The sequence below is a fragment of the Fundulus heteroclitus genome, chromosome 6 (genome assembly GCF_011125445.2).
Source record: "Fundulus heteroclitus isolate FHET01 chromosome 6, MU-UCD_Fhet_4.1, whole genome shotgun sequence".
NCBI classification, from domain to species: Eukaryota; Metazoa; Chordata; class Actinopteri; order Cyprinodontiformes; family Fundulidae; genus Fundulus; species Fundulus heteroclitus.
In genome coordinates this window covers 25,813,257-25,829,648 of record NC_046366.1, presented here as the reverse complement: position 1 = coordinate 25,829,648, position 16,392 = coordinate 25,813,257, and the positions used below count along the sequence as shown (strand labels likewise).

Genomic DNA, 16,392 nt, shown 5'->3' with positions numbered 1-16,392 from the left:
GACCAGGGTTGAAGACTTCTGGTTTAAATCCATGCATTTATGTGTTAGAATGGCCTAGTTAAAGTCCAGACATAAATCTAATTGTAATATCTGGCAAGACTTGAAAGTTGAGCTTGAACTATTTGGCAAATAGCAAACCTATGCTGATTGAGACCAACCTAAAAAGGGTTCTAATTGCACTACTTTGTATTGTTCCATCACATGAAGTCCTCATGAAACGCATTGAGGTTCGCAGTTGTAATGTGACAAAACATGAAAGATTACAAGAAGAATGGAGACTTTTGCAAGACATTGTACAATACACTGTAGTTTTGAAATAACAAGATCACTCCAGAGCATTCTTGTTTTTTTTTTTTTGTTTGTTTTTTTTTCCCTTTCCTTTCTCCTGCTATTGTTTGTCGTGTGCGTCGTGTTTGGTGGCTACCAGTAGTCTGTCAGAGAGTGCAGCACGAATCCTTTCAGTGCAAGTCAGACGCCACAGCGGCGTTTGTTTCTGTCAGCCCCCACGCGGCACTTGCAGATGTTTTATTACCAAAGGCGCCGGTAGGAGAAGAGGAAGAAGGTGACGCGTGCGGCGGGGATCGAGTGGCAGGCAAAAGGTGCCTCGAGCGGGATCTTCACCAGACTCAGGAGAATAAAACAACAAGCAGTGGAATAAATGACTTGTGTCTTTACTAGGCTTCCTTAGCGCCACCCCAAACTCCCCTCTAGTCTGGATCAAACAGGGCCGCCAGGGTTTAATAAGCCCTCGTACATCAATGGCCACAAGCAGCCGCCAGTGGCTGAGGAGAATCTGAGAAAGGAAGAAATGGGAGAAAGAAAAGACGCGTGAACGCGCCTTCATGTCTCCCCAGCACCAAAGGCAGATAAACAAGCCGGGGGAAGTGTGAAATGAGATGATAGATGCTGGGTGTGTATAAACAGTATCATTTAATGCGAAAAGAGACTGAGGGAAGAAGTAGAATGAAATAGTGTGTGATCTGAGGCAGAGAGGAGGGGACGGTGCTGGAGAGCAGGGGAAAGAGGATGTTTGTGCCTTGTGTCCAGTCCAGGCTGTGAAGCGCCGATGAGACGCAGCGAACCCACAGCAGAGGAGGCGATTGTTCTACCGTGTGCTGTCCTCGTGATAAGAGAAAAGTGAGCAAGTTGGCAGCGAGACGAACCCAAACGGAGCAATCAGATGCGTCTGCCTCGTTTTTGCTCTTTGGAGTTTCATCCAGGCATTTGTATTCTCCTCACTCTCGCCGAGAATCTGCTTTGTAGCACCGATTCTGTTGTGTCAAGCTCCAAACAGCCCTAACGCTGAAGTCTAGCTCCTTTCAAAATTAAAACAAAAAAAAAAGGCTGCAACGGACAGTATCAAGGGGGGAATTACGAGAACAAGATTGTTTTGGGTTTTCATTTGGAAGCAGGAGCCATGTTCAAGTCCGGCTTTTTAAGGGTGGCCGCAACTGATGTGGGGCTGTGCTGTGTCGCATCTCCTCCCACAGGGGCCTCCCTCTGGCAGCGCCTCCAGTTATCTGGATGCTTTTGATTTATTTATGCTGTAGTTTATTTATGAGGGACAAGCTAGAAAAAGAAGTTAAATAAGCCAGAAAGAATTACTAAAGCAGTGTCCAATGCATTTTACATGCGTAGACACCAATCAGGCATAAAGTCAAAGCCCCTGATGGTTCAAGCGGAAAAACATTGATCTTTTTGTTGTTAAGGTTTGTAGAGACACACAAAACGTGAATGCATTTAGAAATTCATGCTGATCTTTAGTATTTTATGTTTAAAATCAGTTTAAAACATTGAGGACCCCTGGAATTAGTTCACATTGCATTCTTGGAGCACTCAGAGTGTTGTTTGTGTTTATTTTTATTTATTAGATGTCATTCTGCATTTTTCCTCCTACAATTTTTGGGATTTTAGTGGCGATAAAAAGCAAACTGCGGTCGTTACCGTGTTTGAAACCACGGCTTGGCATTCAGACAGCTCAAGAGCAAGGATGAAGCACCATTTCTGCAGCTGGATGACTGAGGGGACGTGCAAAGACAAAAAAGAAAAAAAATGAATGAGAGCGAAAAGCATGAGGGAGGAGCTGGAGGACAGAACGGAGGGTAGACGGTGCCCTGTAGTCGCGGTTCTGCTCCTCATAGATAAAGCCGTACATCTTGTATTTCTCTTACTTTTTGTTGCTAAAATCTTGTCGCCCGCCCTCCCCCTTGTTTTGCACTCCGTCATGCTGTGTGCAGGGAGCGTGTGGGCTGCTCGGCTTCCCCCGGGGCGGCGGCGGGAGCTGGGGGATGCGTAACGGGCATCTCTGCGTGTTCTGTTTGTTTGTTTGTCTGCCGCACACCCGCCGGCTTATTTCAGCCACTTTTCGGGAAGCGGGTAACTAGCGGGGTCAGCGGCGAGTCGTAACAAATGTCCTCCTTGCTGTGTGTGGCGGATCTCTTTGCTCAGAGGGGGGGGGGAGATGGCGGAGGAGGCCGCCGCGCAGCCCGCGGGCCGAAATAGCACGCCGAATGTAGCGCCGCCACCATGACACCTCCGTCTCTGCTCGTCTGGCTCCTCTGTGTGCGCCGTCTCTCTTCACCCACCCACCCCCTCGCTCCTGTTCGCTCGCTGTGCCGCAGACAAACACTTGGAAATCACGCTCAGTCTCGCTCTCTCTGCGGCTGCGACCTAGACAAACACGTTCACTTGTAGAGGCTCAAAGGAGTTTGACAAAAGGCTTTAAAAAAAAAAAACCCTGATGTTACACATATCCTCGCTTCTAACAGATGCACACAAATAAGCAAATACTCCTTCTAGATGCTTACTCAAAGCCGAGTATCAGGCATCCTTGCCTTGTACTTGCCGCTCCCGCTGCTGTCTCCTCTCGCCAGGGCTTTAACGGAAACATATTAAATCTGTATCCGATATCTCATTTGCCTTCCCCATTTTGTCTCATAAAATCAGTTTAGGTGCAGCTCTCACTATTCTTGAGCAACTCGGTAATCACTTTCAGACTTATAGAGTAAGCTTCAGTCAAATTAGCTGAAAACGAGTTCTGAGACGCATATAATGCGAAAAGGGGATTAAATGTGACTAACGACGTGAAATAAATTACTGCTGCTTCTTTTGCACTCGAGCTCTTGAAACACTCAAACAAAGCTTATTGACACCCGGAGACTCCAGATCACCACGTAGGGTTTGGATAATGCTACAGAATGGGACAAATCCCTGCTCGTGGTTTCTGTGTCGATCAATTTGGGCCCTTGAGGAGGCGTGCAAAGCTTCAATTTAGAGGCGAGTATGAATGTAATGTTCATGGATTCCATTTATGTGCTTGGGAAAAAGGCTCCTGTGATGGAGAAAGGACAGCTAGGACTCAAAAGTATCCATGCATCCATCTTCTTCAGTCGCTGATACGTGCAGGAGGGGAGGGGGCAGAGTAACTGTAGAGTATCTGTGCATGCACATGCAAGCTCCATGCAGAAAGAGCCTTGGCCAGGATCTGAACCCGGGACCTTCTTGGCAGCAGCGCTATCAACTGCACCAGTGTCATTATCTAGTCAGGACTGAAGGAATAATAATTATGCAAACATAATTGCAGACAAGTGATGTGGATCTGAGAGTTTTGTCCCTGCAGAAATAATATGGTATGTTCATACCCCTTGAACTATTTCAGCACTTTGTCACGTTCCCGGCTGATCTACGCAGGCCTCAGAGGTTTGTCGGTGTAGGAGGCCAAATTCTGTTTAAGTTAAGATAAAAAGGATTATTGATAAATTACAATTTATATACAAGAAAGTAAAAGGTTCTCATGTGTAGGGAACAAATGTGCATATTTAGTTGCGCATTAGTGAGTTTCTGGAATATTAGGGGTGTGGCTTCGGCTTCAGGTTAGTCAGGCAATTGGAGTGGAGCCACACAGTTTTTTGACCTCTGTGATGGACCGAGGTAAAAACGCATGAGGAGTCACAGGAAATTATTCAAAAGTTGGGGTTTTTATTTTTAACCCAAAAGCCAAAAGTACAAAAATGGTGGGTTCTGGAGTCATAAAAGAGGTCAAAAAAAAGAAAAACAAACTTTAACTGAAGCAAACTGTGCCCAACCTAACTGACTGCACAACCAAACATAACTGACCTACAAACAAATGACACACAAGGGTATATATACACTCTGGCTGATCAGACCAATTAACACAATAGGGGTAATTAAAACCAAACAAACACTCACAAATGACAAAACAAAGCAGTACAGTTAAGTTTGACACTAAACTAATCTAAGAACAATGAAAAACACACAACCTCTAAATACAAACCCTAAGTGAAATACAAAACAAAGAAAGAAAAATACAAATCCCCCCTTCCAGCAAAAGCAGGTGGAACAGTCCAATTTACCCTCCCCGGTATTTAGTTGTTCTCAGCCCTGGCAGCCATCTTTTGTCTGGCAAAACTCCCAGGCACCATGGAAGGTAAGAAATAAAGATTAGTAACAAAAACACAAAAAAAGGTATGGAAAATTAACTAAGTACAAAAGTGAACTAAATGTGCGCGCTTACAAATAGAACACAGGTACTTAAACTAAGAATAAAGTTTTATTGCAAACTAAAATGTGCATATACTGATTGGTAAATGAAAAGTGTATGTGTGGTACAGACTTTTAAGGTGTGGCCATGGGTTTGGCCATCACACACTCCCCCACTTCTTGGTCGCCACCACCGGAGCGAGAGAGGTAATCAGCGGTAGTGTTCTCTTTTCCCGGGATGAATTGTACCTCGAACCGGTATGGCTGCATGGCAAGGTACCATCTGGTGATTCTCCCGTTGGTATCCTTCATTCTTTCTAGCCACTGCAGGGCTTTGTGGTCAGTTTGGAGGATGAACTCTCTTCCAAGTAGATAATATTTGAAAGAGTCAAGCGCCCATTTTATGGCCAAGGCTTCCTTCTCTACCGTTGCGTAGCGTGTCTCCCTTGGCAACAACTTCCGGCTGATGTAGGCAACAGGATGTCGGTCCTCTGGTGGTCCCTGCAGAAGCACTGCCCCAAGACCCCTTTCAGAAGCATCAGTCTGCAACGTGAAGTCCTTATTAAAATCTGGAGAATGCAAGACTGGGTTCTTACTCAGAGATTGGCGAATATCCTGGAAAGCTCCTATGGCTTCTGCTGTCCATTGGATTTTATTGGGACATCTCGAACCAGTCCTGTCCGTGAGGAGAGCTGCTCTGGCTGAGAAGTTTGGAATAAATCTGTGATAAAATGCTGCCATCCCCAGAAAAGATCTGAGCTGCTTCCTTGTTTGTGGAAGAGGACAGGAACTGATGGCATTAATCTTGTCAACCTGTGGTTTGATTTTCCCACCTCCAATGGTGAATCCCAGATACTGTATTTCAGTCTTTGCAAGAGCACATTTTGCTGGATTGATGGTAAGACCTGCAGAGCGCAGTTGAGCCAGGACCTTCTCTAGATGCTCCAGATGCTCTTCCCAAGTCCTACTGAAAATGACAATATCATCAAGGTATGCACATGCGAATTGTGACAAACCACAGAGTACCTGATCCATTAGTCTTTGAAATGTTGCTGGAGCCCCATGTAGGCCAAAAGGCAGAACAGTGAACTCAAACAATCCCCAAGGGGTACGAAATGCTGTCAACTCTTGTGAGTGCTTAGTAAGGGGCACCTGCCAGTAACCTTTAGAGAGGTCAATAGTTGTTAAATACCTCGCTTTCCCAAGGTGCTCAATGAGATCATCTATACGTGGCATTGGATAAGAGTCGAACTTCGAAATGGAGTTGAGGTACCTGAAGTCGATGCAAAATCGTATTGTGCCATCCTTCTTCGGAACCAACACAACAGGGTTGCACCACTCACTTGTTGAAGGTTGGATGATTCCAAGGGACAGCATTAAGTCCATCTCCTTCTTTAGCTCCACCTGGAAGCGTTCTGGTATCCTGTAACTCATACGCTTTGCCACAGCATCAGGTTTCAAAACAATGTTGTGCTCCACTAGTGTGGTGCGACCTGGGAACTCTTGAAATATGTTTGAATTAATCAGAGGTGTTACCTGAGACACATGCTCCTTGGTGAGATGGCTTAAGTTCAGGACAGAGGATGTTACTGTAGGCAAGTAATCATCAACTTCCTCTTCTTCACTCACACTGTGAATTAGCAACACCTCTGGTTTATTTCCAGTGGATGGAACCCACTCCTTAAGAAGGTTGACATGAAGCACTCTACTCCCTCGCTGGAGACCTGGTGTGGAGACTTTGTAGGTAGTGGGTCCAAGTTTCCTTAGAACTTCAAAAGGCCCTTGCCACTTTGCAAGCAACTTACTGTCAGAAGTTGGCAACATTACCAAAACCTTCTGGCCAGGAACAAAACTCCTGTGGCGAGCTCTCTTGTCAAACCAAGCTTTTTGGTGTTGCTGCGCAGCTGCCATATGACTCTGAGCCAGTTCACTCATCTGCTGCAATTTATCCCTCATTTGGACAACATATGAAATAATATTAACTTCTTCTTCTTTACCTTGATCTGCTTCCCAAGAGTCCCTCAGCAGGGTCAGAGGCCCCCTCACCTCATGGCCATAAAGGAGCTCAAATGGTGAGAATCCAGTGGAAGCTTGAGGAACTTCCCTGTAGGCAAAAAGTAGGTATGGCAGCCACTGGTCCCAATCAGACCCCGTATCATTAATAAACTTACGGAGCATTTGTTTCAGAGTTTGGTTGAAGCGCTCCGTCAGCCCATCGGTCTGGGGGTGATATGGGGTCGTCCGTATGCTCCTGATGCCCAACAACTTATAGACCTGTTTCAACAGTGTTGACATAAAGTTAGTGCCCTGATCAGTCAAAATCTCATGTGGGAATCCAACCCTTGAGAAAAGTTGAATCAATGAAGAAGCCACAGATCTTGCTTTGACAGTCTTTAATGGAAAGACTTCGGGATATCTTGTAGCATAATCTGTAATGACCAGCATAAAGCGATTTCCAGCTTTGCTCTTCTCCACAGGACCAACTATATCCATGCCAAGACGTTTAAACGGTGTGCCAATAATTGGGAGAGGGTGCAGTGGTGCTTTAATTGGCATTCTAGTTGAAGTCTTCTGACACAGAGGGCAACTTCTGCAAAACCGAGCAACATCTGAGCTTAAACCAGGCCAGAAAAAATATCGCTTAATGCGAGCAGTGGTCTTGTGCTTCCCCAGGTGGCCAGCCCAGGGAATAGAGTGTCCCAAAGTAAGCACTGTTTCACGAGCCTCTTTAGGGACCACCAACTGCTTAACCTGGCCATGTTGGCGGTATAAAATGCCATCTTGCAGAATGTACTGCTCTTTATTTGTGTCAGATGTGGCAACTGATTTCTTATCCTTAGCCCCCAAAAGTACAGCAGACAGAGTTGGATCATCCTGCTGCATTTGTCTAATATTCATGGGTATTTGAAATCCCAAAGGCATATCTGGAGCAACCTCAACTGAGGCCTTTCTGACTGCATGTTGAAACTTTTCACCCCTTCTTTGCCTGCGTGACTTCCGAGACTTTCCAGGTCCTGTCTCTAGCTCAACCCCAAAGAAGGGTAAAGCACTAAGTGTTGCAAAATGTTCGTCTTGATTCTTAGCTTGAGCCCTTGTCACAACCATATTACAGCTCTGCACTTCCCTTAATAAATCATAGAGAACTGGCAGATCCTCCCCAAGAACCACAGGGTAGGGCAGGTTATCAGCTACCCCAACCTTTAACAAATAGGGAGACCCCTGCACCTCAATAAACAGGTCCGCAGTGGGGTATGATCTTTCATCTCCATGTACACAGCAAACAGATATCGTTTCAGAAGGGAATGTAACGTCAGTTGGTACATATTTCCGGTGCACCAGAGTCTGTGTGCTGCCAGTATCTATTAAAGCATCCACTTCCTGTTCATGAATCTTCACCATGGTGAGTTTATTTGAATGTGTCCTCTCAGGTTTAATATCCCCATTCTGGTGAGGCACAAAACATGTCTGAGATAACTTGCTTTGATTCTTCGGACACACAGGCTTGGTGTGACCTTCTTGTCCACAGAGGTAACACACAGGTGGCCTTTTACCCAGCTTGAATGAGTTTGAAGACTGATTTTCTCTCAAAAAGGGCTTACCCACACTTGTTGCTGACCTCTGCTGGTGCTGAGAGGGCTGTGACCGACGCAAGTCTCTAGTTGCCTTGCATGCACTGTTGCTCCATGGCTGGAACCTACTCCGGGCAGCTACAAATACATCCGCCAGTATGGCAGCTTCTCCAGCAGACTTTGGATTGTGCTCCTTGATCCAGACCTGGAGCTCAGGACACAGCATTCTTAGAAATTGTTCCAAAATAATCATTTCACCAATTTCTTTTACAGTTTTATCTTTAGGCTGAATCCATTTCTCATACAGCTCTTTTAGTCTTGCATACAATTCTTTAGGACTTTCATCAAAAACATCCAGGCAGCGGAATCTTTGCCTGTAGGCTTCAGGATTTATATCAAATTTTTCCAAAATGGCCACTTTTACCTTGTCATACTCCAGTGAATCATCCACATCCATATTCACATAGGCACTTCGAGCCTTACCAGTAAGAAGAGGAATGAGTTGAAAGATCCAGTCAGTCTTTGGCCAGCGATAGGCAGCTGCAATTCTCTCAAACTGTTGTTAGAAAATGCTCAATGTCATCTTCAACAGTTAATTTTTCCAACTTAGGGTGAGGAACATACGCAGACTGACCTGTTACACTGGAGGCTGAGCCAGAGTCCCCAGGTGAAGATGCTACTTGAATCCCAGAACCATTATGACTTCCAACAGGCTCTGCATCAGTTGATGTGGGCTCAGGGGCTGGGGTTGTTCTGGCTTGAACTTCCAGTTGTAGTAGCCGAAATTGGTGTTGTAAACCTTTAAAACGCTTTTCTTGCTGTATGGATTCCTCTTTCTGCTGTTCAGCCCGAACCTCCTGCTGTGCCATGAAGGTCTGAAGAATTCCAGCAATGTCCTGCAGAGTTGGTTGTCTTGAATCTTCACCCTCAGCATCATCCATGACTAAAGGTCCTTCCTCCATCACCTCCTCTCTCTCCAATTGTTGCAAACCATCTTTGGTTTCTGGTTTGTTTCCTTTCCTTGATCGAACACTATTCTGCATGGCTCATAAGATTTTTGTTTGGTGGGGGAATACTCCAAAAATTGAAGGGGAGGAAAAAAAAAAAAAAAAAAACAAACCTGCCTCCTCAGCTGAAGGATCCCACTCCTGACACCACGTGTGATGGACCGAGGTAAAAACGCATGAGGAGTCACAGGAAATTATTCAAAAGTTGGGGTTTTTATTTTTAACCCAAAAGCCAAAAGTACAAAAATGGTGGGTTCTGGAGTCATAAAAGAGGTCAAAAAAAAGAAAAACAAACTTTAACTGAAGCAAACTGTGCCCAACCTAACTGACTGCACAACCAAACATAACTGACCTACAAACAAATGACACACAAGGGTATATATACACTCTGGCTGATCAGACCAATTAACACAATAGGGGTAATTAAAACCAAACAAACACTCACAAATGACAAAACAAAGCAGTACAGTTAAGTTTGACACTAAACTAATCTAAGAACAATGAAAAACACACAACCTCTAAATACAAACCCTAAGTGAAATACAAAACAAAGAAAGAAAAATACAAATCCCCCCTTCCAGCAAAAGCAGGTGGAACAGTCCAATTTACCCTCCCCGGTATTTAGTTGATCTCTGCCCTGGCAGCCATCTTTTGTCTGGCAAAACTCCCAGGCACCATGGAAGGTAAGAAATAAAGATTAGTAACAAAACACAAAAAAGGTATGGAAAATTAACTAAGTACAAAAGTGAACTAAATGTGCGCGCTTACAAATAGAACACAGGTACTTAAACTAAGAATAAAGTTTTATTGCAAACTAAAATGTGCATATACTGATTGGTAAATGAAAAGTGTATGTGTGGTACAGACTTTTAAGGTGTGGCCATGGGTTTGGCCATCACAACCTCGTTCACATTTCTCCTAAACTTCTTTTATTGTTTTATTTTTGCTGGATATTTCATTCCTGTATCATTTATATTTTTTCAAGTAAATGGTTGAACCTAACGGAGAGAATCCTGTTTGGTTATTTTTTAGCCAAGAAGTGGATTACAGAGGCTTCATTAATTAGGAAACTACAGTCGGAAAGCACCAGTGAACAAACGGCATCATGAAGGCCGAGGAACACGGCCGACGATGTGGAGACGTTTGAAGCAGGGTGAGGGTAAAGAGAGACCCAGAGACCTTAGGTGACTCTGGAGGAGCTGCTAAAATCCACGGCTCAGCTGGGGATAATCTGTGGACAGGACAGCTATTAGTTATTAGTCAAGGGCAAGTAACGCCTTTGTGTCGTCTTAGTGAGCAGAAGGAAACATTTGTAAAGCCAACACCAACAGAATGTTGACTTCGGCTGAATGTGTAATTATTTTATTAATTTTATGGGTAATGGAAAGCAGTTTATTCTGAACATTTACTCTCTTTTTGTAAACCCATGGGATTTGTGCGAAGGCTGACGCTTCATCCTTCTCGGAGCCTGTAAAATGTATTTAACCTCACCTGTGAAGATTCCTACATTCCCCTTTTATACATTGAGTGTTTTTATAAACATTGTCAAATAATCAGAAGATTGCCTGTTTGCAGTTTAACCGCGTGGTAGAGAAGGTGCTCTGATCAGATGAAAGCAGTTTTGGGCAAAAGGGTTGAGGCCTTTTTGCTGAGTCAAGCATGGTGGTGGCAGCAGCGTGCCGTGGAGAGGCTTCAGGGAGTTGATGAGGAGGCGGATGAGGCTAAACTCGGCTGCGATAAAAGCTTACACTGCAAAAACGGAACTAAAAATAAGTCAGATTTTCTTGAATTTAGTGTATTTGTCCTTGATTTGAGCAGGTAAATAAGATGATCTGCCAATGGAATGAGTATTTTGACCCCTAAAATAAGATAATTAGATATATTGCACTTGAAGTAAGATGATGGAGATGAGTTGTTCCAATTTGAAGTGCAAAAATCTTATTCCATTGGCAAATCATCTTATTTGCATGCTCAAATCAAGGACAAATACACAAATTTTAAGAGAATTCAACTTATTTTTAGTTTCATTTTTGCAGTGTAAAGACTGGGCCAAGGGTTTACCTAAACACACAGCCAGAGCTACAACAGGTTGGCTGAGAGCGTCTTCCTGTGCTAGAATGGCCTAGTCAAAGTCCGAACGGAAATCCAATAGAGAATCTGTCATAAGGAGGCAATTTGTTGGGTTTGTTTGGGGGTATTGTAGTCTAAGGGACTGAATTATAGACGCGTACATTGATGCTTGTGGTTGTTGTGGAAAAGCTCAAATTGTCAGAGTACTTTAAAACGACTCTGTTTATGCTAAGACTGGTTTAAGGTGCTGAGTTTCACATCGCTTTCTCTCAACAGAGGTCAAAAGGGCCAAGCCGATGCCTGCGCCGTATTTGCTTTAGTCATCGTTACTTAAAGCGCAGTGATGGCGAGCGAAGAAGCCGGACCTCTCGGAACCTTTTCGTGTCGTCCGCGCTGTACACGCACAATTACACAGTCAGTCAGAGCTCTGAGAGCCGGCCTGACGTCTCTCCCCGTCTCTGAGTCACTGTCAGCCTCACACATTCCTTCACAGCCCCATTGGCTCTTTGTGATGCTGCTCTGTGAGGCCAGGAGCATTATTAGCTGCGTGACTGAGCTTTTATCAGATATTAGGCCCGTTCAAATGGATGATCCCACTACGCCGCCGTGACCGACAGACAAAAAAGCCCTCTCTCTTTTTGTTCCGCCCGCTCCCTTCTCCTCCTCTCTGAAGGCACAGCTGCAGTTATTTGTTACCGCGGCAAAAAAGGGGGACATTTTCCCAGGATTCCCTGCAGGGCTGTGTCCCTAAGCCTCTTTCTGGGCCCTCCCCAAAGAACAGGAAGCCTGGAGGTGTCGTCACACAGGCGGCATCCCGTAGCGGCTCCGTTTTTTTCCCCCCTTGCTCTTAGATAATAGGTTCCTCCCACAGGCGCTCGGAGCAGGAGCGAACTCGCCTCTCGGTGTGCGTGTGTGCGTGTTTGCATGTGAGAGAGGCAAAGAAAAATGACAGACACCGCTGCAATCTAATGCCGTTACATAAAAATGAGAATCTTTTCACTTTGCGGGTCGAGCTATCTCGGCGTCTGCGCCTAATATCGGCGCACGGCGGTTTGCACATACACGATTGAGACGTGCTGCAGAGTGCGCGCACGCACACACACACCCATAATGTGAATTTTTCCGGCAGTTGCCCAAGAGTAAGAGAGATAACAGAACTATATGACAGAGCACAGGACTCTTTGAGCTCATCTCAGCTTATCTTTCCAATTAATATCTGCCTGTGTGCCAAAGAGCGGGCTGCTGCGCGGCTAATGATGCGGATTACCGCTGCCTGCTGCCCCGCCACTCCCGCCGCACGCTGGGAGCCCAATTCCCTGCGAGGTCTGCGATCCGTCACCCTTTACCCTCTGCGCCCCCCTCTTCCCCCTCTACCTGCACGTCCCGTGAACATTCAATAGGTGGCATGCCGAGCTCTAATGACAGATGCGGCACACACCTCACTCTTTCTCGTCTGTCAGCCTGTTCTCCTCAGTTATTCTCTCTCTTCATCACTCTTTTTTTTTTTTTTCCCTCCTCCCTTTAAACACCACACTGCATCGCTTTGTCTGCCCGCTCCTCAGAAACACTCTCGCACACACCTACGTGCCTCCCCGCCAGCCCTCCCCCACACCTTAATTTGGAGACGTTAAGTGGAAAGATGTCTCATTTACAAGCAAGGTGGAAACGCACCCTCACCGTCACCCCTCTCTCTCTCTCTTCCTCCTCCTCCTCCTCCTCCGTCACGGTGTGATCACTAATGAAGAAGAGATGAGTCCTCATCTGTGCCCCCATTTATCTCAGCGAACCAAGGGACGCACGCGCTCATCCCCACCTCTCTGTCTTTACCCCTCGTACCTTTTTTATTTCTTTTTTTTTTTCCTCCTCACACCTGCTGTCATCGCAGTTTATTCAAACAGAAACGCTTTATAGAAAAGGAATTAAATTAGTCTGGTTTGTTTGTTCACAGGAAAAAGTAGCATTTGGGTTTTTATCTACAACGTTTTGACACAGCGTCTTACAGCGTCAATGTATGGCGGTCTGTTGCCAGATAGTGTTAATGCTGCTGCATCTCAGCGGGTAAGAACATAAAAATGTTCATTTGTTTCAGGAAGTCGGGCTGAGGGGTAAAACTCGTATGTTGCATAGATTCATTCCATGAATATATTACCAGTGTTTATAGCTATTAGTTTTGATGATCCTAGTTAGAAGCTAATTAAAACAACACAGTCTGTTTCTTAATATTACAATAAGACCAATAAAACAATCATGGCGAGGAACGTATGCAGCATCCAGTCACAGACGCCTTCTTCGAGGCTAAAGAAGCGGGCTGTGTCCAAGCACATTATAGTTTAGTGGAAGGAAAAACTGTGGTAGAAAATCTGAATGTGGTAGAAAATCTGAAAGACTAGGGCTGTATTATATTAGCAAAAGATTTAATTTACCATTTTAATGTAAATTAAATTGGCGTCACTACAACCTAGATGAGATCTGGGCTGCAGAGGGAAGGCTCAGTCCATATGATTCACCAGATTTACGCAGATATATTCAGAGCCAATGCAAGGAGCATCAAGCATTGCTTCCCGGAAGGCTATATCATATTGATACTGTGATTATGACAGTGATTGAATATGCTGAGCAGCTCTATATAAAGACCAATTAAAACGAGCAACCGTTGGAAAGTGGGCGATCCGTTGAACAATTTGAGGCGAAGCCACAAAGGATCACTGCTGAAGAAGCTGCCTGTAAGCTACGAATGGAAAGTTAGGTAGAAGGTAAACATTTGGTAGAAAAAGATCCACAAGCAACAACGTTGACTACACCTTTGGGAGAATTGTGAGTGTTGAGCTTCTCCTAAACTACTCCTTCTCAGTTGACTCGCATTTCTGTATTAAAAATCCTTTCAAACTGGTGTTATGTAATATTCTAAGTTTATTATTAATTGATTTGGGGGTTTTCATCAGTTCTAAACCATAATAATCCAAATTAAGAGAAATAAACACTTGGAATACATCACTGTAATATAATGAAGCCATGAAAGTTTTTCACTGAGGTGAATTATTATTAGGACCATCTGCCCTGATGGTAGGGATTTGTTTGTAACGTTCCCGAAGTAATCACTGTTTCTTTCCCCTACAGATGACCTTTTCCGCCAGTCCCTACTCTGACCCGATCCAGATCAAAACCAAGTTGCCCCAAGGGATGGATCCACCTGAAATGCTTTGGGTGATGGGCCCCGTGCTGGCAGTGGTCGTCATCATCATCATCGTCATCGCCATCCTTCTGTTTAAAAAGTGAGTCCCTCTCCGGCCTCAGCTCCCCTGTCTCCTTTAGGTCCAACTGGAACGGCATCAGCGATTGCAGGTTTCTCTTTGGCTGCGTCAGTAATGGTCATAATAAATTGCATGAACCAGGGCTGCTCGCAAACCAAACGGGTACAGTTGCTGTTTCCCGTGCTGTAGTATTCAGAGAGAGAGAGAGAGAGAGAGAAGGACCAGAAAAGGATTGATTTGTGTCTGAGACAAAGAGATTTTGGCCCACTCGGCAGTTGTCAACAAGGCGATGTTAAGTGTCAGATGAATTGGCAGCTGACATACCTTTAATAAAATCGCAGCCTGGCTGTCAAATGCTCTTAGGGTGGGAGTGAAAAATGTGTTTTGGCAACACCATTGGTCATTTCAGAAAAAGAAACAGAAGGCAGCAGCAGAGGGCTTAGCTAAAAGCTCAGTCAATATCTCTTTAAAGCACTTGAGCTGCCCCTGGTGCAGTACAGCATGATTATAAACAGGCCAACAAGGTGAGCTTGGAGAATCAGATAAATGGGAGATCGGGCTAGCCTTACTGTCTGAGCTGTTCTTCCACACATCTAATTGCACCTTTTCAGTCTTTTATGTTCCTGTAAATAAATACAAACATTACGCTTTAGCGAGATAGAAATCTCTCCTCTTGGGTTTGCAGTAAAAGTCGTCATTTTGGTTTTATTTAGGAGCCTTGCAGGCGTATTCGTACAGCTTCAACGTAATGTGCCACTTTTGTGCAAGAAAGTTCAAGTGAAAGGAAAATTATGTTTGGTTTAATTTATTTTATACAAACAAACTCTTTACAAGTGTGTTGAAGCCTCTAAAGCAGAGGCGTTTTTGTCATGTGTCAAGTCAAAAGTGTTCGTGGGCCAAAAAAATATATGTATAAACAAAGCTAAAATTACAAACAAAATATATTCTTTTTTCTTACTAATTCAACACTGAAATAAGCATGCAATATTTTAATTAAACTGATAAAGTTGTCTGACTTTTTCTTTGTAGGAAAGGGATGAATAATCATTAAAAAGTAAACTAAATTAAATTAAACTAAACTTAAAAAGGGTTTTGCATGTAAAAAAAAAAAAAGAAAAAAGAAAAACAAAACAGGGAATCCAGTTTGCAAATACCATTACCTTTGGGAAAAAAAATAAAATTATTTAATTTATTCTCAGCAATTAAAAAAAAAAAGAGTTTGGGTCACTTTTTCTTTTAAAACACTTGCTGTATTTAGCTAATCTTATCAAATGAATTAAAAACAGATTTTGTGTTAAATAATTTAAAAAAGTGTATCTTGTATCAACCACTTTTAGTAGAAGACAGCATGGGGCCGCAAAAAATCCCTCAGTGGGCCACAAATGGCCCCCTGGCCACACTTTGGACATCCCTGCTCTAAATAAAAGCCAGTTGCCTTCTGAAATCAGTTAGTAATTAGTAAATGGAGTCCACTTTTAATTCAGTCTCATTACAACACTTATTTTCTGAGCGTCAAGCTGTGGGGATGCCTTCCTTCTGCAGGGATTCGATGGCAAGATGGACGGACTTTATTTCAGGGCAATCTTAGAAGAAAACCTGTTGGAAGCGGTAAAAGACGTAATTCTCCTGCAGGCCCTAAATATGAAACCAGAGCTGTAATGGTAGGATGAAGATGAAAGCATATTCATGCTTTAAAATGGCCCAGTCAAAGTCCAGACCTAAATCCAGTTAAGAATCTTTAAAAAAGACTTAGAAATTAATATTTACATACGTTTCTCATCCAGTCTGACTGAGCTTGGCCAAAGGTTTCAGTCTTTAGATCGGTAGTCCTGGTGATTTTTATTTTATTTTTTAAGTCTTGATTTAGGAGGGCTACATACAAATGCACACTGCAGGTTTCAGATCTTTATTTGTAAAATAAATCCTCCTTCTTCCAAATAATACACGTAAAAACTCAGTGAAATACATTAGAGCCTGTTGTTGCAACAGGATAAA

At 43.9% G+C, this 16,392-nt stretch overlaps 1 protein-coding gene across 22 annotated transcripts in view; it reads left to right on the top strand.

Annotated features, from left to right (window-relative positions):
* The window catches only part of LOC105931007 (protein tyrosine phosphatase receptor type F), a 280,629-nt gene that overhangs the window by 216,052 nt on the left and 48,185 nt on the right, over positions 1-16,392 (top strand). For all 22 annotated transcript variants that reach the window (XM_036138431.1, XM_036138434.1, XM_036138432.1 and 19 more), the window contains one exon: positions 14,264-14,418. In XM_036138431.1, the coding sequence (XP_035994324.1) occupies positions 14,264-14,418 (155 nt within the window). The remainder of the gene's footprint in view (positions 1-14,263; positions 14,419-16,392) is intronic.